Genomic DNA, 20,778 nt, shown 5'->3' with positions numbered 1-20,778 from the left:
TTAATTTCATGCTTCTAACCAACTTCATTATTTCATAATATTACTTAATTCAGAATCAAATCGGTTCGACCCGAGAACAGATCGATTGAAAATGAACCCTCATTTGCGATCAAACGTGACGTGGGCTGCCTCATCCCGGTGACGTGGAGTGTCAGAGAACGCATCTCACGACGATATATTTCATCCTTTTATTATATAGATGTAAAATGTTTCCACACCACAGCAGACTATAACGACTTTGACGCGCCGACGCAACCGACCCCTCTCCTCGTTCATCTTCGTTTCTTCGGTGACTTCTCCGGTCCTCCTCATTCCCTCCCGTCCCTCTCGTCTTCATCCCTCCATCCCTATCGATCGTCCGATTCGTTCCGTCTTGGTAGCTCCTCCACCGCCATAAACATCCGAGCCGGTCGGATTTCCCTGGAGCGGGTACGATTCCGGCGCCCTCTTGCGGCTTCATGCCCCCTCCTCGTGCATTCTAGGGCTCTTTTGTGTTTTTTTGTCGTTCTTCTGTTTTCGGGTGGTTCGGCCTCGCATCAATCCCTCTTTTCTTGAATATTTAGTTATCTTTTGGGGGTTAAATCTGTGTCGGAGTGATCCAGATACCGAGCCTCGAAGCCTCAGGGTTCTTGCCGGGAGTGAACTACGTTTCTTGGTTTTCCGAGGCGATTGGTGATTAGGGTTATTGGATAAACTCTGATTTGGGTGTTTCGGGCTTCGACGGTCATCCGAGGGCTCGGTGCCTCATGATTAAGCAGCTGGAGTCGCGAGGTCAGATCACCACCATACGTGCTAGTCACGAAAACACCTGATACCGCGCTCCCAATTATCGCGGGTTCTTGGATCTGGTCGTGATCCTTTAAAGAAATTGCGCGCAGGAAGTTCTTTCTTCATTTTCTTCACCTCGAATCGGCTCTTCTCACATGTACTCTTGGTTTTGTACCATCTCACATTGATTGGTACGCCTACAAACAAGTGGCACAAAATTTGATGTCGGCTAGATACTGTATCAATTCAATTATTGACGTGTGCACTTTTACGGTTAGTGCTGCCATATGGTAAAGGCCTCGGTGTCGTTAACTCAACCTTTATTGCCTCTTTATCAGGAATAGTACTTCATACAAATACTGGAGACGTGAGCTCAGACCACCATCATAGGTGCTAGTCGGGTAAAACACCAGATACTGCGCTACCAATTATCACTGTTTCTTTGATGCTCTTGTTTTCTTGGATCTGGTCGTGATCCTTTAAATAAATTGCATGTAGGAAGTTCTTTCTTTATTTTATATCACCTTGAATAGGTTCTTCTGACTTGTACTGTTGTCTTTGTAACATCTCACATTAACTGCTACGCTTACAAACATTTGACACAAATTTTGATGTCGGCTCGATACTGTATCTGTTCAATTATTGATGTGCAATTTTAGAGTTAGTAATGCCGTATGATAAAGGCCTCAATGTTTTTAACTCAACCTTTATTGCCTCTTTATGAGGAAAAGTATTTCATACAAAGAATGGTCAAACGGTTGTGGATTTAGGAGTGTGGCTTAGATGTTCAACTAGTGACTTTTAATCACAAGTTTATGGTCATGATTAAAATAAATATCCAGAAAGAGGCCCTAGCACCTAGCCGTCCATTTCAAGTTAAAAAAGAAAGGGGATTCTTATGTTGAAAATGAGAACCGATGAATTATCCAATATCACATTTAACATTGATCTCTTGATGCATAGCAAATAATCCTCTTCTCAATGATTCAGTGGGACCCTCTTCGTAAAGTTACTTGCCAGTGCTTGCATTAGAATACCTTGTTCAAACTTCATTTCTATCACTGTCTTATCTACATGATTGCATAGTTCCAATATCACTTTGTCTTATTTATATGATGTCGTAGTTTTAGCCTTGTCTTAGTTAAATAGAAATTGCTAATATATTTATTCCTATGGTTTATATATATATTTTTTTATCGTGTTTTACATCCCATCATGATTTCTATAGACTGACCTTCAGAGAAACCTAATGTACAGAAAAATATTTTTTTCTATTATATATTTCTTGATGAAAATATTTGATAGTTAAGCATAAAGTTATGATCCTTTTTTGGGTCTAAATCCATGTAAATGTTAGTTTACTAGTCATCATTATTGGTATTTGGTATTCCTAGTTCGTACTGATGTTTTCCCCTTATGTAAATCTAGTAACTTTTGCTATTCTGTCAAGCATCTTTTAGTAAAAATAGTGTACTATGACATGGTGCATTGGTAATCGAACATTCTAATATTCAAGACCTGCAGTCATCATCATCAACATTCAAGCCATCTCATATTAGTTTAGTGTCTGCTATGAGGTACAATATTCATTTAGGAAGGTCAATTAAGCCAAAGAACAATATTTGTGGCTAGATATGTTTCGTTCACAATTACAATTGCAAATATGGTACCACCTCTATTAAGCTGTTGTTGTAACTCTTTTGGTTTTTAATATTTTAATCAAACTTTTGATTCCAAGGATGAAACTTCTAATATGTACCTCGATAATTTTGGCTTGTGGAAAGTAACTGTTCACCAGTGTAACACTGCAAGGGAAGATTCACATTCCTGTTTATGCACAAGCAGATATGGTTAACGATGGCCGTCGATCATCAAGTGAACTTGTGGCACCTGATGGTAAATCATCTAGCACAGGCTACATGATTGAAAATGGTGATGTTGGTCCTTTGGCTCAGACATCTGATTCTTTAATCAGGTCCTAAACTCAAGATATTTAAGCTAATTAGTTTGTTGTCCAAAAGATAAGCTTTAATTTGTTTATATTATAATTCATCTGTAGGCATCAATTTCAAAATCATCCTGGTCCTGGTAAAAGAGATGAATTAAAGAACCACTTATTGGATCCAGAAATCATGGTAACATTCTATTGGAAGCTGTTGGTTATATGCTATGATAATTAGCAGTTGGATCTGATATTTGTTAAAGTATTTTCCTTTCTTTTTTGATAACAGGAACTTTACTACAGATCCCGCCAGCAAGAAGAAGAGATCCTGCTTCTCCGTCAACAAATCACCAATGCATGTATCAAAGTATGAAGTTAATAGTAATTTGTTTGCATTTTATTTTTTTGATGTTTGTTTTTTGATGCAGTTATTTCTTTAATTTCATAAATTATGGTTCTTGTTGGTTTTTAGGAGCTTCAGTTATTAAATGAGAAGCATATTTTGGAGAGAAGGCTTTCTGAATTGCAGATAGTACGTACACGTTGAGAACATATCTTAATTGAAGGGTATTTTCCTGTTTGAACATTGTTAAGTATTCTTTTCTTCGATAGGCTCTTGATGAGAGGCAGGATGATGCTGTAGCTAGTGCCTTGAAAGAATTGACTAAAAAGAGAAGCTATCTTGATGAAAACTTAAGATTGACTGATAATCTTAAGGTATGCTATTGCTTTTGCTCCATTCACCTGGATTTCTATTCATAACTTGAGCATGATATCCAGATGTTTGATCTCATCCATTTTGTAGCATCTTATTTATGTATGCTAGGATCTGTTATTGTTCTAAGATCAGCTACTACATTTTAAATAATGCTCTATAAGAAAATTACATTTTGTTTTGTGTTAGAGGAAGTATTTCAAATGAAGACATGCTGGAAGATGCCTTAAAAATTTCTGGTCATAGACATACATACATTTATGAGCTCAATTTGTAACTAGAATTTTGAGATATGAAATCATTTAAAAGTATTTGAAAACAGATTTTTTTTATCAACTAATTTTGTGTCTTCTATCTTTACATGTTCTTGTAGGTCTTACACAAGTTATCACACTCATCAGTTCTGAGAGATAAAGATTTGTATCTTGTACATATCTCATGTTGGGTTTTTAGATATCTTATAATCAGTTCATATAAATCTCATGATGACTTAGGAACTAATATGGTAAAACAAAAATCTACCATCATGTTCTCCCCTCTGATCTTCATGTTTGAAAATCCTACAATTGTCGTATTCTAACAAAGAAGACAATTGCTTGTAGAGGTTTATAGATGACTTGATCAGCTGTTTAGTACACATACGTGTACCTAGAAGCATTTTTCTTGTGGATGTTTTTGGAAGACTTGTTCAGCTTATTATAGATGGCTATCTAGAAGAATTATTCTTTCTGATATGTGAGGTTTAAGTAGTCTTCTCTATTTTGGATAGATTATTCTTCTGAATCTTTTTCATCTTTTTAATAGAACACATATTGCTACCAGCCTTTTATAAGTAATTTTTTCAATGACATGATTTTCTGTGTTTGATTGTATATTCTTTGGGCTGGCTGTGCAAATGGATGAAACACAACTTTTTGCTCTACTTCTCTTTAGGATGGAATCATATGGTAGGTTTGGCCATAGAGTGTGTTTAAGTATCAAATTCTCCTCTCAGACTATTCTGGATAACCATGCTGTTCATGGTGTACTGAGCTCACCTTACTCTTCCACAATTCACACTCATGATAAAAAGTAAAAACCTGATCTTTACATAACAGTAAAAATCTTGTTCACTCTAGTGAGGCACTGTACCACAAGAAAAGGAAGAAAAAAAGGAAAGCTTCCACTTATTAATATCTAAATTGTCTCCACAATACCTACGACTTTGTTACATTGCATCATTTGAGAAGGACAACTTAGTGATTGCCACAAGGATAACTTGTGGATTGCAAAAGGCTTAGGTGTATTAGTAAGAAAATTTCAAACCCGAAACTCGGAAACGTCATGCTAGGACTAAATTATGGGACAGCATAGCTGGCATGGCTAGGGCTGTAAATGGATTGAACATGGACCAGATTGAATCTGATTTGTTCCTGGTCTGTGTAGGAATCAAATAATCAGATCAGATTAGAGTCAGATTACTTGGATTGAAATCTTGATTTATATCTGATTTAGTGAAGACTCAGAGCTGTGAAATTATGTTTAGTAAATTTTTTTTCTAGAAACTTTGTTTCTAAGCTCTCCTGTGATAGAAAACCACAATATGAATCTGAACCTATGACTTCACTTCTTTATTTATTATTTTTATCTGCTAATATGAGGTAATTATGCTGTCTCATATCACGAGATCCATCTCTTGTTTGCATCATGTCACAAGTTGTGATAAGATTTACAACTACTTTTGCCTTTCATCTCTTCTTGGGCTTTGTTAAAAATATTGAATGCAGCCACCCTCTTTATTGTTTATAATATATCTTTTACCAATTTCTGTAGGTTGTAGAGGAAGAGATGTATATATTGACTTCTTCATTCCTAAGTTTATTAGCTGAATATGACATCCGACCCCCTGTTATCAGTTCTTCTGCAATTTCCTACGGTATAAAGGTAGAATTCTTTTGGTTGGCCAGTGTTCTAAAAAATTTCTCTTATTTGCTACTTTGATATGCAATTTCATGATTTGTTCCAATTTATCTTTTTGTCCTCAGCCAGCATTAGGTACAGGAAATCTCAAGTAATAGTACTGTTTAAATGTTCCATGATACTATGCTCAGTTCATCTGTTAAGCTGATAATCCTCTTTTACATTCTCTGAAAGCATTTACGTTAATTTTCATTGAGGGATTCAATGCTATGTGTTGCACATTGCAGGACCTTAGGGCTGGCATGATCTAGTACTAGATTGTGTTGATTCATGTAATGGCAGTGCAAGGGTGCAAGAAACCAACTCATAACTCTGCTAGTCTGTCTATGCAGTTTCATACCGATTTTGAACTCACCCAATATCATGACACCTTTTCTCCATATTCTTTTTCAGTTATAATAATCACTATGGTGTTGCACGATTTTAGTACCTCAAAATACTATTAGTAACTGATGTAGCTGTTAGCTGCTTTGTGTTTATGACGAACTGTATGATGATTCTCGTTTATTATATGCCAAATATAATAAGCAATCATGAAGAAATGCAGGAGTAGCTGATTTCTCTTTTATTGGGTTTTTCAGCAATTGTACCAGAGTATGCATTGGAAGATTAGATATAATGTAAGTAACCTTCCTTTCAGTTATTGAGTACTATACTTGATTATATTCACACAGTCAAAACCTTGTCAGTTTATTCCTTCATAGTGGAACAATTGTTTCATCTAAATGCTATCGACATTGGTTATGCCCATAAACCTATATATCTAGTAGAAGTTATTTGAAAGCTGATGTCTTTGGCCTTCGTCAGTTGCGATCATGCTGTTACATCCCAGATTCTGGCACATCAATTTGAATGTGCTGAGCCCCAGTGGTAATAACCCACTGCATCTGTTGCCATGTTTATGCTGTTGTTTTTACTAGATTTATATGTGGCCGTGACCCCCTGCATGTGCTTGTGTCTGATACCAATGCCAACCAATACAGCCAAAGCAGGGCGCATGCAAAGTCTATTTGCTGGCTAGCTTAAATAGTAAAGATTATGATTGTTGATAGCAAGTCTAAGATTGAATCAGGTAATTATCTTAAATTGCTAGCTAACTTGGCCAGTAAAGATATACATTATGGGACCAAATCCTGCCTTCACAGTGATCCTTACAAACAAAAACTCTATGTTAATGTTCTTTTTTATGTAATTAGCAAACTAGGAACAACGAATATTATATTGTTGCTCTTTTGGCCTTTTTCTCACAAATATCATTTATCTAATAGTGATTAGAATTTTCAATTAATTTACACTATTATTGCAGGATAATTTTGGTGATGTGAAGTTGTGAACCATCTCTTAGGAAATCAACCTGATAATCTAATGGTTAATAAGAATCTTCAGCATCCAACTTCTCAGGATACCAATTGTCTTATGCTCACTTTGTATTATCTAGAGTTACTCCATTTTTTATTCAGTGTCCTAACTCCTAACTTGTAAAGCTGAATTGTGATATACCTACTCATAGGAATCAGTTATACCCGAGCTTCGTCTATATGATCAACATCCTATGGATTTGCATGGCACATCAACAGCTAATCAGTTGAGAGTCTCTCAAGACTTTGCAAAGATAGATAAAAAGGATGTAGATGTTACTCTAAACTCTGAGATAACTTATCCAGTTGCTTATGAGAAGCCAAGAGATCTGCCATCAGAATTTCATAAGTTAGTACAAGTCCTTTTATCTACTAAGCTTTTGATTTATTTTCTTTCTGCTGTTTGGTTTCTGGATACCTTTTGACAATATGCATCAAATATGGTTTTATTTCGGTAAATTTTTAAGGCGATCACTAAATGAAGGCTAGTGAGATACACTTTTATGCAGTGACCTTGTATTATTTTCTGAATGATAATTGTGACAGATTCTAGTATAAGATGAAACTACCCAAGCCTACTTTCTTGGCACGCAATCAAGATTTTGATTGGGATATTAATTTTTGAATGATAATTGTAACAGATTCTAGTATAAGATGAAACCACCCAAGCCTACTTTCTTGGCACGTGATAAAGATTTTGACTGGGTGACTATTAATTCCAAACACAATGGTCCAATGTATATATTAAAATCTAACATTCCCGCTTATGTGCAAGTGAGATTAGGCTTGGCTTGTGAAACTGAACCCAAATACATGGTGCGAGCTTAAATAAGAAACATACATTGCATAAACATTTATTAAGTACTGGGTGAAATAAAAAGGGAGCATACATATTTCAGTCCATGACTTGCTCTCATATCATGATAAAGATCTTGACTGGGGACCATTAATCTTAAAAGCCTAAGCTGTTAGTAAAGAACCCAACATATATCAAGCTCTAATAGCACATACACACATGTTAATAACTTTCAAAGAGAAAAATGAGCTTATGAAGCTTTTACTTCCATAAGTGGACTGTTCTTAAGATGATGCTTTTGTCATAAATCATGTAGCAGTTAGCCTTCAGCACTATATCATGTCAATGGTTAACATCAATTAACGATATAAATCTTTAGATTGACACACATTTGGTTTGCTTGGTGATACTTGTGCTAATTTTAGCTTTTTAAAATTAGTTTTCATGGTAAGATCATAAATCCTTCAAAACCTTATAAAATATAAAATTTTCTTTTTGAGGGAGGATAAAATATGCAGAGGTGGCCTTTGGGTCAGCGGTGGCTTGTTAGTTTTACCTGTCAGATTGCATCTGCCTTGTAGACTGGTAGGGTAATAAAGATTTGGGGTTTTAATTATTCTTCAGACTGCATCTGATTCACAGACCATAAAATGAATTTGAGACTATAAGATGATTATCTTAACCTTGTTTTTCTGAATGTTTAAAAGACAATAGGAGCTTGTTTTTCAAGTTCTTTACTTTATGCATTCATGAAGCCATGAAAGTTTTAATGGATAATAAGGGATTTCAATTCTCAAGTTTTCTGGTATCGCATAGGTCAAAACTAAATTCTAGATAACACTTACGAAATATGAAATACTAGATGAGCAGAACCTTGAGCAGCAGACTGTTAGGTAAATTTATTATGTCAGCTGTGTAGTATGCCCAAATTAGAGCAAGATGAGTGAAGTCATCTAGGTGGTTAAGATGCATTTCAAAATGGACAATGTAGTGAAACAGTGCTGGAATATATCAATTCTAATTAGAGGTACACCAAGGTGGAGAGAAGAATGATGAGAGCTTGTATATAAATAGAAGAGAAAAATGTCTGGTTAGAAGAAGTGATTTTGATATGCTAATTGGTAGAAAGGATGCATTTTGTAATACCCAAATGAGGGGCACATGGAGTTATGTTGTTTATTGTGCCTACTCTAGTACTATTTGAGAATTAATAACTTTTGGGAATTACCATTTGCTCTCTCTATGAGAACTTTGTCTGGTTGATCCTCCCCTGACAGAAATAAATTTCAACACACTTATGAGCTCTATTATGCAGGGAGGTTGGTAATACTGGTGTTTCCAGCTCTTCTGAAGGTTATGCTCATAAGGCCACATTTAGAACTTTAAATGCTGATGCCCAATTTCATACGGCTACTGTGCACGATAACCAAGGGTCCTTTGTTTTGGAAGGTATGGAAGGCTAAACTAATATTAAATTGGAAAAGGAAATTTTGATCTCAATTTATGATAACTGTGATCTTCACTCATTATAACTGTAATTAGCAGGTGAATATGACTTACCTGGTATCGAAGGGTTTCAAATATATGGTGAGCCTAAACCAGGATGCAAGTTACAAGCCTGTGGATATCCAACAAATGGTACAACTCTTTGCATCTTTCAGGTACTTATGATTTTCTATCTTACTTTTCATGAATAGGACAATAAATCTATGTATTGTTTTTGCATTCAGTCGTGGTTAAATTCTATTAAGATTTGAACTGCATTGTTTTTCTAGTGGGTTCGTGAACTTGATAATGGCACTAGGCAGTATATAGAAGGTATTCTTTGATATGACTCTGCTCTTTTGTATTAGCTTGACAAAATAATGGTAATAATTCTGATTTTGCTTCATAACACGTCTAATTCCTTTCTGATTTATCACCTGTTCCAGGAGTCAATGTTCCGGAATATGTGGTAACTGCTGATGATGTTGATACTATTCTTGCTGTAGAATGCACACCCATCGACAACAATGACCATCAGGTGTCTTGCTTGTATCTTGTACAAGAAAAATGGATTGTTACTTTTTAGCAACTCCATAGTGTTGGTTATTTGTTGTGTCCGAAACATAGATAATTCGTTTATTTGATAATATATATTTTTTAATGGATCATGTTATAAATCTGTTGAATTCAACCTGAAAATTTTATATTTGTTTTATAATGTATTTTTTTACATAAATTGTGTATGCTGAAATTTTATGCTACATCTTTTGTTAATATATTTTATTCAGCATTCTTATTTTTGTTGTCTTATCATGGATATTTGAGGTATTCTGTGAGATCACTGGTGGACAACAAATGGATCTAGATTGGTGCTCCAATCTTTCCAAAGTGATCTATAGCGTTACATGACATAGAGGCTAATATTACAAGTTTTATGCATTCCTTTGCCATGTATCAAATAGTCCTAAAATTGAGTGTTGAATCCTTAATACTCCAATTTACATGTTAATACATACCTAAAGGATCATCCATTTGTCTTGACCTAAGCATCTTCGAGGAATATACAAAATAGACCGGAACTATAGAGAACACTCCTGGCTGGTTATACAATTCTAAATGTCGTAAAAATTAAAGCATTCCATTTTGGTAGATTTGATGCACAGACAAGGAGTTCTAAAATAAAATATTTTGATTTATAGATAATTGATATAGATCACCTAGAGTGGTACATTTGATATATTTAGTCTTCATTTTTCAGATTTTTGGTCTTCAATTCAACCATAGTTTTCCTGCAGAGCCTAGTTGTATTGCTCTTGGATGATAGTATTGCATTTATGGCATGATACTTATAATTAGCATAGCAGAGAGAGAAATCATAGTTAAAACACATTGTAATTAGGACGGCAAAGCTGAGCTTTTGACATGTTCAAGCTTTGCTCACCTAACATTTTGCTGGGCTTGAGTTCAGTGTGAGAAATTCAGTTACAATTCAAGCTTGGCTCACCAAGCATTTTTCATACATTAAATTCAGTTACAATTCAATTTTTAGTTCACCAATTATTTAAAGACTAGTATTTTATCATGAGTAAATTCTTTTGCAACTCATCTTTCTAAATGTATGTGCTGGTTTTTGACTTTTTTTTTTTAAATTCTCAGCAATCTTTGTTATCAATTCGTATAAATTTTGGTTTATGTTAATGTTATTGTCTTATGTGTAAAATGTTGATTATACTGTGATCCATTTATTTCCTTTAGGGTGATTTGGTGAGGCAATTTGCCAACAATCAGAACAAGATAACGTGCGGTGAGTATATGTTGAACACTGCTATCCTCATTATAAATAATGGATAATGATCTGCACATGGAAAGTTCAAATTATTTTATGGCCCTTATTGTATTCTAATCTTAGTGTCTGCATAGTGGGGACATGCATAGGACTAGTGCAGAACTATCAAGATATGACATTGAAGGGTTCAGTTCCATTGGTTATTGGAGGAATGCTCAAATTTCTTTTGACAAGGAATCCTAAATTACAAGAAATAACCGGCACCTTTGATATGCCCTCGAAGGGTTCAATATCATTGGTGTTCTTTGTTACATTTAACACAATAGATCATATTCTAAAACCTACAAAGCTACAATAATAAGACTTTCACAATATTCAATTTTATGTCATGCATTTTTCCATTTTTGATGATTCATCTTTCATAAAAAAATTATATGTTTTCAGATTATCTGTGAAATAACAATAGAACCATCTTATGCCATTTTGTTGAATCTGCCTTGCTGGAGTTCAACGAATTTTAAAATCCAGCAGGCTCTTTGGAGTCACAGGAATTTTGAGATTCAGCAGGCATAACATGAGTTTGATGTTTTATGCACCCTCTTTTTGTTAAGTGTGATGGTTAATGCTAAATTGCAATGATTTCTTGAATGTTATTGTAAACTTATAAATTTAGTTAGTATTCATGTCATGTCTAATTTGAAGAAATTGTTCTTTCTACCTAAGTAGACAGTGAACTCGTCTGACTCTACTCCATAACCATAATCAATTAATAACCATTTTTGTTGTTCCATCTTTGAATATACATAAAAGGATCAAATTAGACAAAAAAAGTATACGTTTTTTGTCATCACTAGACTATCAAGAAGTTGGTTGGGATGGTAGGTATTAATATTTAATTTATTAATAAAGAAATATTCAATCAAATTGATATTGTTAATAAGCAATTCTGTGCTAAGACCTAATAAAATATTAGTATGATGTTGTCTGTATGCATTAAAAGAGTATTCAAGAAATAAGTAATAAATAGCATATTATTATAAACCATAAAAGGTAGCACTAAGATGATAGTAAAAATTGAAACAATAGTGATGAGGAGATATAAAATACATATGTAAGCATGAAATTGATCACATTTTCATTCCTATGTGGACTGCATATGTTCAATTGATTTCACATTTATAATAACTCTGCGTGACCTTATTTAAGGCAGTCGTATGACCACATGTCGATGGCAGTAGATTTATTAAGCCTAAGTCAATTGAAGCTTTTGACCACTTAAACAGAAAGTTACATGGTTGCATATTTAATTTAACTCAAACAATATGTAATTTAGACTGGATCCATACTGGTTCGACCATGGACTGACATGGGTCTGGTATCCAAAACTACAATCCTTGATGTGGACCATCTATGTGCAACATATTTCATATTTACAATAACACTGTTGAGTCCGCTTCACCTTATGTGGCCTATCATATGACTGCATATATGGTCTTATATACCTACATGACTTTCTAGAAATGCTAAAATTTGTAACTCCTCCTAATCTTAAAGATAATCTAAAACTTTAAAAATTTGATTTTTAATGACTTTAAAACTCCTCCTAACTAACCTATGCCTAAGCACTTCAAAGTTTGAATAGAATTTAAATCATTGGTTATATATACTTTCCAAAAAAGGACAAGTAATCAATATAAGCAACTTGTGTGAGTAACCATCAAGCTGACATCTGTGGAATTTTGGTGCTAACATGGGACTCTAAGAAGGATAGAGGCTTAGCAAGCAGCTGGTGAGAAAGTTACCGTTTGACTTGGAGTCATGGAAATCCTATGTTTTAGTTGTTAACCTTTTCTATGATCTTATCTTTTAATAGCTTCTAGAAGGTTACTATACAACAACTGTAAGTTTGCATACGAGAATGGGTGGGGCTGCCTAATGTGTGAGGCTCCTTCCAGTGAAATGTTTGGGGAGGGTGATGCATACAACTTTTTCCCTAGACGTAGTGAGGATATTTCTATAATCTGAACCATTGAGGCCCAGTTTGTGAAGGAGCAATTTTGCCATGATTATGTCTTCATTCATTAGCTAATGAACCGTTGTAGAAAAAATATCTTTTGGCTGATAATATTGCATTTACGATATATATATGTAAAGTTTTCACTTGCATAATATCTATATGTTCCTCTCAAATCTTGTGCTGGTGATCAAGGACAGAACCTCAGTAGATCCTGAACTATGTTTGCCGAATGGTGCAATAAATGGATATGCCATCATTTACTATGCAATAGCACAAGGAAAACGTACTTGAAAGTTGAAACTAACAACTAAGGGACTAAATTCATGGTGTACCACCCTGTGAGCAAGGGTCAAGTTGTGGGCTACTTGAGCATTGGGATTATTAAGTTGGCTAGGTTTAACTGATGTCAAGTGAATTATTGGTTAAACTAGGTGAACCAAAGCAGTCAGTGCATGGGACCAATTTGGTAGTGTTGAGCTGTGGAACTAAAAATTCAAATTGTCATGATCCTAAGTTTGAAATGGCCAAATGTGTCAGGTCTAAAACCCTAAACTCCAGCATTAATGAATTAGCCTTTGGTTGTGAAGAATTATGCTTATGACCAGATAGAAGAAGAAGAAGAAGAGAGAGAGAGAGAGAGTAACATTTGGCTTTGTTGTCATTTTCCATTGTTTCTTTTCCTTTTCCTTTATCCTTATTTTATTTGATCAGTTTTGATCTGTTCCTGTTGCTTTACTGCAGAATATTGCAACTATGCTAGTCCAACAGGACTGGCATCGATACTGAATCTGAGATTTGATTTCTTGCTAACAAGTACCTGATTTTATTGACTAAGTTAGTACATGTAACTACACTTGCTGCAGTATCTCTGGTTCTAATTAACACTTATCTTTATGTGCTTGGTAATCCTAGCATAACTTTGATGAGTGTAACTTTATATCTTCTGAAGTTATAGAGTTGCCTGTTTTGAACTGAAAGTTAGGTGGTATTCTCCTGTAACTGAATTGTGAACATATTGACAAATGAGCAAAGCCAAACCCTTTGTGTTTCATACTGTAATGTGTCTAAGCTTTTCTCCTTAAATGATTACATGGCCATCTAAATGTGATTGACATTCAACAGATTCCGAGATGCAGAATCAGATTGATGCCTATATATCTGCTGGGAAGGCAATATTTAACATTAAAGCATTGGTATGTGGCCATTTTTTACTCTAATTAATTCAATTGTTTTATCATGTTCTGCATGCAATATGTATTTTTGTTTAGATGCAACATATGATTTTAATAAAGTAACATATCGTCCAGATTTTGTATACATGTGGTTTTTTTAGGAATATTGCAAGTATAACTCTTCCCAGATGTGTATGATATTTGAGAATCACTTAATGGTTGGAGAAGATCAAGCGACAACCAGGAATGCAAAGCTTCTACCTACCTACTAATCTTTTAAGTGTTTGTCTGAGTGCCATCTTCTTAATTTGGAGTTGGCTAGTAATTGGCACCACCCTTGTAAAATTTGGCATAATTCACTGCAAAATGATTGGATAAACTTGGCCAGTTAGCATAATGTGTTGAGTCCGAAGTTCCTAGTGTATCTGATTTTAAGTATCATAATGTGTTGAGTAAGAAGTTCATCAAGAATATCACTCTCAAACATTCACCGTTTGAACACTTGTTAATTTGGTTGCTAGCATTGCTCACCAAATGCAAAACGGAGTTTTGAATGTTCTTTTCTGCATACAAAATTTCTTTAGCATTTGCTACATTCTAATCATTATGAAATTAGTTGTAAAAGTGTGGGAGTGGTTTGAATTAGATTGTGATATAAGTTGTGGATCACGTGATTCTTTTTAATCCTTCTTAGAATAATTGAAGTTGAAAATGAATCAATCTAGAATATGGTTAGTGAACAATAAGAATAAATCCAAGAAACTGGCATCTGCAGAGCCAACTCACCTATATTCACCACTTAAAACTATTCTGGCATCAGCTGAAAGAACATAGTGTGGGTTTTTATTCAATAGATTGTATGCTATTGACATTGTCAACATATCTAAGCCTTTTATATTATAATGGCCTCAGCTACATAGCGCAACTGAGAAGGCTCCATGGAAATTGTGAAGAAAATATGTACGAGTATGAACTTTATGTTCGTTTAAATTCTCGTCCTCATTCCTCATTAAGACAAATAACAGAAATGACTGACCAGCATAAAAGCTTTAAACTATTTGGTAGGTAGAACATTTTTCCTTATTGGTTGTAAATTAATTTGATGGTCTCCATAACTGTGCAAAACTGAATATGAATACTACTAAGAAACATGATTCCATGCTTAAGCAAATTGGCTCCATGAATACAAAGTTAAAGATCAAGGGAGTCTCTCTGTGAACATGTCTAGGTTTTTGTCTACTGAAACGTTTGTTGCAAGCATGGTTCACCTTACCGGTCCATATCAGTGTATCGATTAGTTTATCACGGACTAATTGGTTTTGCCTAGGTCGTGCCACACCCTTACGTATCCGTTCATAAAAGGTCAGCTTATTTGAAACCTCTTATGGTCCTTTAGGGACCTGCGAAAGAGAAGACATGTTAAAGGAACTAAGGAAGCGTATAACTTAGGATCCAATAAGCAGTCATTTCAACAAATACTTGATAGACAATGAAAATTATAAAAATAGACTTTGCAAGCCCTAAATGGTCACACAACAAATGGTCCAAGGTGGTTTGCCGCGACCAAAAGTCCCTAAAAGTGCCCACTTGACACTGTTGTGGTACAACATAACGAACTAGCCCTAAACACTACCCTAAAGGCCCATTCAGCCACGTGCCACCCGGGTAGCTCCTGGGTGCTGTATTGGCTAACACTTCACAGTTTGCACTACTCTGCAAAGCTAGAAAACTCCCAAAATAACAATCTGAATGGCTTATTTTTGGGCAGTCTTGCCTCTGCGCAACGACTGCACACAACCTGTGTTTACAAGTCTACCACAAGCCCTTTACATGCTGTGCAAAGCATGAACAAAACCGAAAGACACAGATATACACAAACATTACATCAAATACTCTGTTTATATATTTGTCCGTGATAGGTCGTTAGTATGGTACTTACCAAATCGTACCGACATATCGATACATCATATGGTGGAGCATATCAACAAATTGATATGTATCGCCCATTCCGGTCTCCCATCGGACTGGTATGTACCGCCTGTATCGGGTGGTATGTCGTGGTACGACGAACCTTAGTTGTAATTATGTAAAGTTTAAATAATGAATCACTGATGCTATTCTTTTTCCTAATAAAATTTTTATTAAGCGCTAAGGACAAGTTTTTATTTTAAGTGCAAGAAACCATAATTATACTATAGCATATAAAAAGAAAGAAATCAAAACAGATGTTGTCCTGGTTAGAAACTCTTATTAAACCATTTACTTAACATCTCTCTGTCATAGTGGGACAGAATTGTCAGTTTATGAAATGGTCTACTCATAAAATCATAATGATTTGATAAACTTCGGAAGCATTTACATGTTATGCCATTATATTATTGGCCTTGGATTCAATCTACGACTAATGCTGAGAAACATAAAAAAGAGCTGCATCAGTATGTCAAGGACATCACAAATGTTTGTCCCTGTAAAAATGAATTAGTTTAGGCAAATCATGATATCCTTGTGGGAAATCGACAAAAAGCAACATATTGGAACTGCTGCAAGATACACGAAAGCAAATATCTGGAAGAGTGAATTGCTAATGATGCTAACTAATGAAGAAGTCTGCTTTTGCATTGCCTTACATTAAGATTGGAATAGATGGTGATGCCAGTTGCCAACATTACCGGCCAGCATTCATTGATCCTATCATGTATGGTTACGCGGTATTCTGGTTGTACCAAAGTAATACTGATGCATACTTTTCTTAAATTATCTTTTTCCTGTATTATAATGTATCATGCCAGTCTGGATATCTAAATCCTTAATTTTTCACTTAAATAGTTTTGCTTTACATCACATATGCATAGTAACTGTGAGAAAATAAAATCTTCATGAATGAGTTTTTCTGATTGATCACTTGTAAATGGTCATAAAATTCATCTACTAACTTTCATAAATGAGTAGGTGGATTCCTCCAACTGGCAGCAAACAGTTCTTGTTGTGAAACGATCCATCTATCAGATTAAGGTGAAACATTCTGATGATTTGGTAATGGAAGAAAAATATTCACCTGATTTAAAAGTAAGGTATTTTTAAACAGGAAGTGTATAGTTATACTGTTATATGCTTCATTACTTGATATTTAATCACATCTCTGTGATTGACTTGATAGATCAAAGTTCCTCTTGGGTACACAACCCAGTTTGTGTTGACTTGTTCAGATGGAATCAATCTCCCACTTAGCACAGATGGAACTTGTCAGCCGTATAGCCTGGAGAATGACGTTCGGTCAGTTTGTTACAGCATGCTGTTGGATTTGTACTCCAATGATAATCCTCCGCAGATAATGTTTCTGCTCTCTTGCACTCTCATGCGACTTTCTTGTGCAGGTTACGGGATATCATCGTGTTGACCATGAGACACTTCCAGTCTAAGGTAGGTAATGACAATGACAAGATTCTTGAATGTCTTTCATGTGTCAAAGTCACCATTAAGTTTGTTGAATTGGGCATTCTCTTTTTCCACTTATTATGAATTTTTGGATTTGAAGTTTATTATATATTTTGGTGTAAGAAGATGATGAATGACTTGCATCTAAACAACTTGAGAAGTACGGAGAGAAAGAAAGTGAAGAAGTGCTGAATGATTTGCATCTTTTTTTTTGCTGACCACATAATGAAACACCATCAGTAGGCCTCCGCATCAATGGGATTATGTTGATTATCAACAACTATTCTAATTTAAAATTAAATGTTCAAAACTCAATTCTTAAATATGATAGACCACCTTTACATAATGTCAGAACTTGTAACTAATAAGGTCTGTCATAATCTACCGTAAAAGAAACAAGGACTCTTTGAGTAAAATTGTTGATGTAGTTTGCTTATGAAAGCTTGATTTATTTATCTAGACTAGTACGTTCTATGTAAGATATATGTTTGGTATTGATCAAATGTTGTGTGGTGCTGTTTTTCACCACGTTATGCATTAAAAGTGTGTCGGAACCTTCAGCAAGTGAAATGTGATAATCCTGCAGTAGACTGGAGTCAATTGGCAGTGCTTTGTCCACATCTAAAGTTTATCATTCACAAATTGTCATTTAATCTATTGAGTTCCTGCTGTTTTATACATAACTTGCTACCGTGTAACTGATCCTCTGAAAGTTTTCTGCAGGTCCTAGATATTAAAAGAAAAGTGAAGGCCTAGACATCATCTTACCAGTTTTGAGGCAATTGTACCATTATTTTTTGTTTTTTGTTTTTTATTTAAATCACGACATATTTTTGCCTTCTGAGTTCCAGCGATTCTTCCTCTGTTCTTATAGATTCAAGTGATAATTGCGTACCGTCGACAAAGAATGCTGGTAAATATAATAAATTCTAGTTTTGGTAGATTTATGTTATTAAAGGGCATATCCATGGAGAAATAATAATCTCGACAGGAATCTAAGAAAGCGTCAGAGCAGCTTTGCTACAGAGGATCAAAAGTAAGTTTACGCACGTTGTTGCGCTCTTCTGTCTTTACACCTAGCCCTCCTCCTCCTCCTCCTTTAGAACCACCTTTCGGCAACCCACCCCAGGAATCTCCACAGATGCGTCATCTTTCTTTATTCTCCCCTTCATCAATGCCAGCTGCAACCCATGTTTGGTTCCTCAGTAGTAGCCTTGCTTGTATCTCTGGAACAGCTCCTGCGTCTTGGCATCCCGGAAAGCGTAGCAACCCATGGCGTAGACGACGATGAGGGCCACGAGGGTCACCACCAACACCACATCGCCCCTCTTCCATTCTCTTCCGAGGTTGGCTACGAGGCCGGCTTTGCAGGACGAGCACGAGTAGCAAAGCACCGTCTGATCGTTGCTCCACAGCATGCAGTCGATGTCGGACGCGGCGCTGATGGGGCTGATCCAGTACGTCGGGTTCACAAATGTGTATCCGCACTCCGTCGGTGGCTTGCAGCACCCTGACTGGTGACATAAACAAACCAGAAGAAGAAAACAAAGACCTCACGTCATCAGATTAAAACCCTTTTGCCCAACCCCCCCCCTCATGCAGCAATGAATAGCAGCAGTATTCAGCAGAACCCATCGCACACTCACTTGTAAGGGACCGATCCTTGCATCGAAGAAATGCTGAGCCGATATATACGTCCGGTTCAACTCCGCACACACTGCTGTCGAGCTAAGACATTCCTTGATGCGGTTCCACCGGTGTGGTCCCTCCACCCTCTGCCGAAGCCACCCCGGGTAGTCCTCGAGGCGATACTCCTGGAAAGCTCGGCCCGGGGCGAGGTGACCTGAGCCATTGACGGTGACCGCGTAGATAAACACCACAAGGCCGGCCAGCAGGAGTATAAGGACGAGCATGGCAACCAGGTAGAAGAGCAGAAGCCACGGAACGCGCCAAAAGGCGCCGACGAAGCCCGCCAGGGCCACGAGGAGGACGACGACGCCGACTGCGATGACAGGCCACTGGAGAAGCTGCACGCAGGAGTTGTCGGCCTGCGTGGCGAGCCAGATGCCGACGGCCACGATGGGGATGGAGAGAAGCATGGCCACGAAATTAATGCCGGCGATGAGGGTGTTGCTGAGAGCCATTTTGGTGACTGCGCAGGTGGTGTTTGCTTAGGGATGAAGGAGCAGGATAGCTTGCGGTCGCTGCTTTGCTTCGGTCCCCGCTGAACTGCTCCGTTACTCTTTTCGCAATGGAGACATGGAGCGTGGTTCTTCCTTAAAAGCAGTGGTGGGAGAATCATCTTCGCTTTTGTATGGGTGGTTTAAATTCATATATAAAAATATAAAAAAATCTTAATTTTTTTAATCTTAGTATGATTTTCTCAAAGAGTAACAATAATAATTTTTAAATTCATACAAGAGATTTCTATTCGTAATCTTTTTTTTACTATTTTATAGTAAAATATTATTTTTATAAATAAACATAAATATCTTTTTTCTTTCTTCTCCTTTTCTCGATTGGAGCAGTATTGGATTTAAACGAACGATGAGCAGCATTGATTTAAATGACAATTGTGGGGGTGAATGACTCGGTGAGGGTTGCTGACGGAAGCAACAATAATTGGTGGGTCTCGCTACTCGAGTGATTAGTAGGGCTTGACTACCTCGATGCCCCTGTAAGCTTTTTGAGCTGTCGAGAAAGATGGAGGAGAAGAGCAAGTGACTGATGAAGTGAAGGTTCACAACGTTTATAGAGGAAAAGGTGAGGGAGTTTCAAATGGAGACCATGAAAATGGAAGCCTTCCACATCATAAGATTTTTATTTATAATCTTTTTTACTATTTTTATAATAAAAATATTTTTTATAAAATAAATATAAATATTCTCTTTTTCTTCATTCTCGGTCAGACCAACATTGATCTAATCGAACAATGAGCAAGCACAATGGCGAGGAGTGGATGACCCAAGTGAGGGTTATTGATGGAAGTAACAACAACTAATGGGCCTTGCTACTTTACTCTTTCAATGCCCCTACATAGGCTTCTTGCGCTATGGAGGAGATTGAAGAGAAGAGCAGTGACTGATGAGATGAAGATTGATAACATATATGGAGAAGAAGGTGAGGGAGCTACAAACGCAAACCATGAAAATGGAGGCCTTCCACGTCATCATATATTAATTCGTCATAGCTTCCCATCTTGTCTCCAACCTTCCTCGTTGACCCCACTATCATTTTTAAAGATTTCATCTTCTTTATTTGATACTCGATCTTATGGTTAAGGGAAAGCATGCATGGAAAGTGTGTTTGAAGAGATTAGGGAAAAAGGCTTATGCATATTATTTT

At 36.2% G+C, this 20,778-nt stretch overlaps 2 protein-coding genes across 13 annotated transcripts; one reads left to right on the top strand and one right to left on the bottom strand.

The window, feature by feature from the left end:
- Nucleotides 1-220: 220 nt before the first annotated feature.
- On the top strand, nucleotides 221-18,374 carry LOC135584937 (uncharacterized). 12 transcript variants are annotated; one of them, XM_065174991.1, is made up of 21 exons: nucleotides 221-429; nucleotides 603-959; nucleotides 1,107-1,169; nucleotides 2,614-2,743; nucleotides 2,828-2,903; nucleotides 3,000-3,077; nucleotides 3,183-3,242; nucleotides 3,323-3,427; nucleotides 5,238-5,348; nucleotides 5,966-6,004; nucleotides 6,895-7,091; nucleotides 8,854-8,987; nucleotides 9,081-9,199; nucleotides 9,314-9,356; nucleotides 9,470-9,561; nucleotides 10,779-10,827; nucleotides 13,949-14,019; nucleotides 16,948-17,064; nucleotides 17,156-17,271; nucleotides 17,373-17,418; nucleotides 18,157-18,374. In XM_065174991.1, exons 4-21 carry the CDS (start codon nucleotides 2,616-2,618, stop codon nucleotides 18,187-18,189), a joined length of 1,614 nt encoding a protein of 537 aa, XP_065031063.1. In that variant the 5' UTR covers nucleotides 221-429; nucleotides 603-959; nucleotides 1,107-1,169; nucleotides 2,614-2,615; the 3' UTR covers nucleotides 18,190-18,374. The 12 variants fall into 12 exon arrangements, 10 of the variants coding, with proteins under 10 accessions (XP_065031063.1, XP_065031062.1, XP_065031066.1 ...); XM_065174990.1 differs by having other exon boundaries at nucleotides 564-959; XR_010502370.1 differs by lacking the exon at nucleotides 603-959 and having other exon boundaries at nucleotides 16,948-17,069.
- Nucleotides 18,352-19,732, bottom strand: LOC103972198 (protein TORNADO 2-like). Its single transcript, XM_009386433.3, has 2 exons — nucleotides 19,080-19,732; nucleotides 18,352-18,947 (listed from the first exon to the last, which is right to left on the bottom strand). Exons 1-2 carry the CDS (start codon nucleotides 19,575-19,577, stop codon nucleotides 18,636-18,638), a joined length of 810 nt encoding a protein of 269 aa, XP_009384708.2. The 5' UTR covers nucleotides 19,578-19,732; the 3' UTR covers nucleotides 18,352-18,635.
- Between the last annotated feature and the right edge of the window lie 1,046 nt (nucleotides 19,733-20,778).

This window comes from Musa acuminata, chromosome BXJ3-11, assembly GCF_036884655.1.
Source record: "Musa acuminata AAA Group cultivar baxijiao chromosome BXJ3-11, Cavendish_Baxijiao_AAA, whole genome shotgun sequence".
NCBI classification, from domain to species: Eukaryota; Viridiplantae; Streptophyta; class Magnoliopsida; order Zingiberales; family Musaceae; genus Musa; species Musa acuminata.
Note: the sequence above shows the minus strand (reverse complement) of the source record. Positions and strands in the feature narration are given on the sequence as shown.

Excerpts from the sequence above, each read along its gene's own strand:
- LOC135584937 (XM_065174992.1), top strand. The coding sequence starts at position 2,616 with ATGGTTAACGATGGCCGTCGATCATCAAGTGAACTTGTGGCACCTGAT. Across the intron at positions 7,092-8,853 it reads CTGCCATCAGAATTTCATAA|GGAGGTTGGTAATACTGGTG; the intron begins GTTAGTACAAGT and ends TCTATTATGCAG. Across the intron at positions 9,562-10,778 it reads TCGACAACAATGACCATCAG|GGTGATTTGGTGAGGCAATT; the intron begins GTGTCTTGCTTG and ends TATTTCCTTTAG.
- LOC103972198 (XM_009386433.3), bottom strand. The coding sequence starts at position 19,577 with ATGGCTCTCAGCAACACCCTCATCGCCGGCATTAATTTCGTGGCCATG. Across the intron at positions 18,948-19,079 it reads CAAGGATCGGTCCCTTACAA|TCAGGGTGCTGCAAGCCACC; the intron begins GTGAGTGTGCGA and ends TTATGTCACCAG.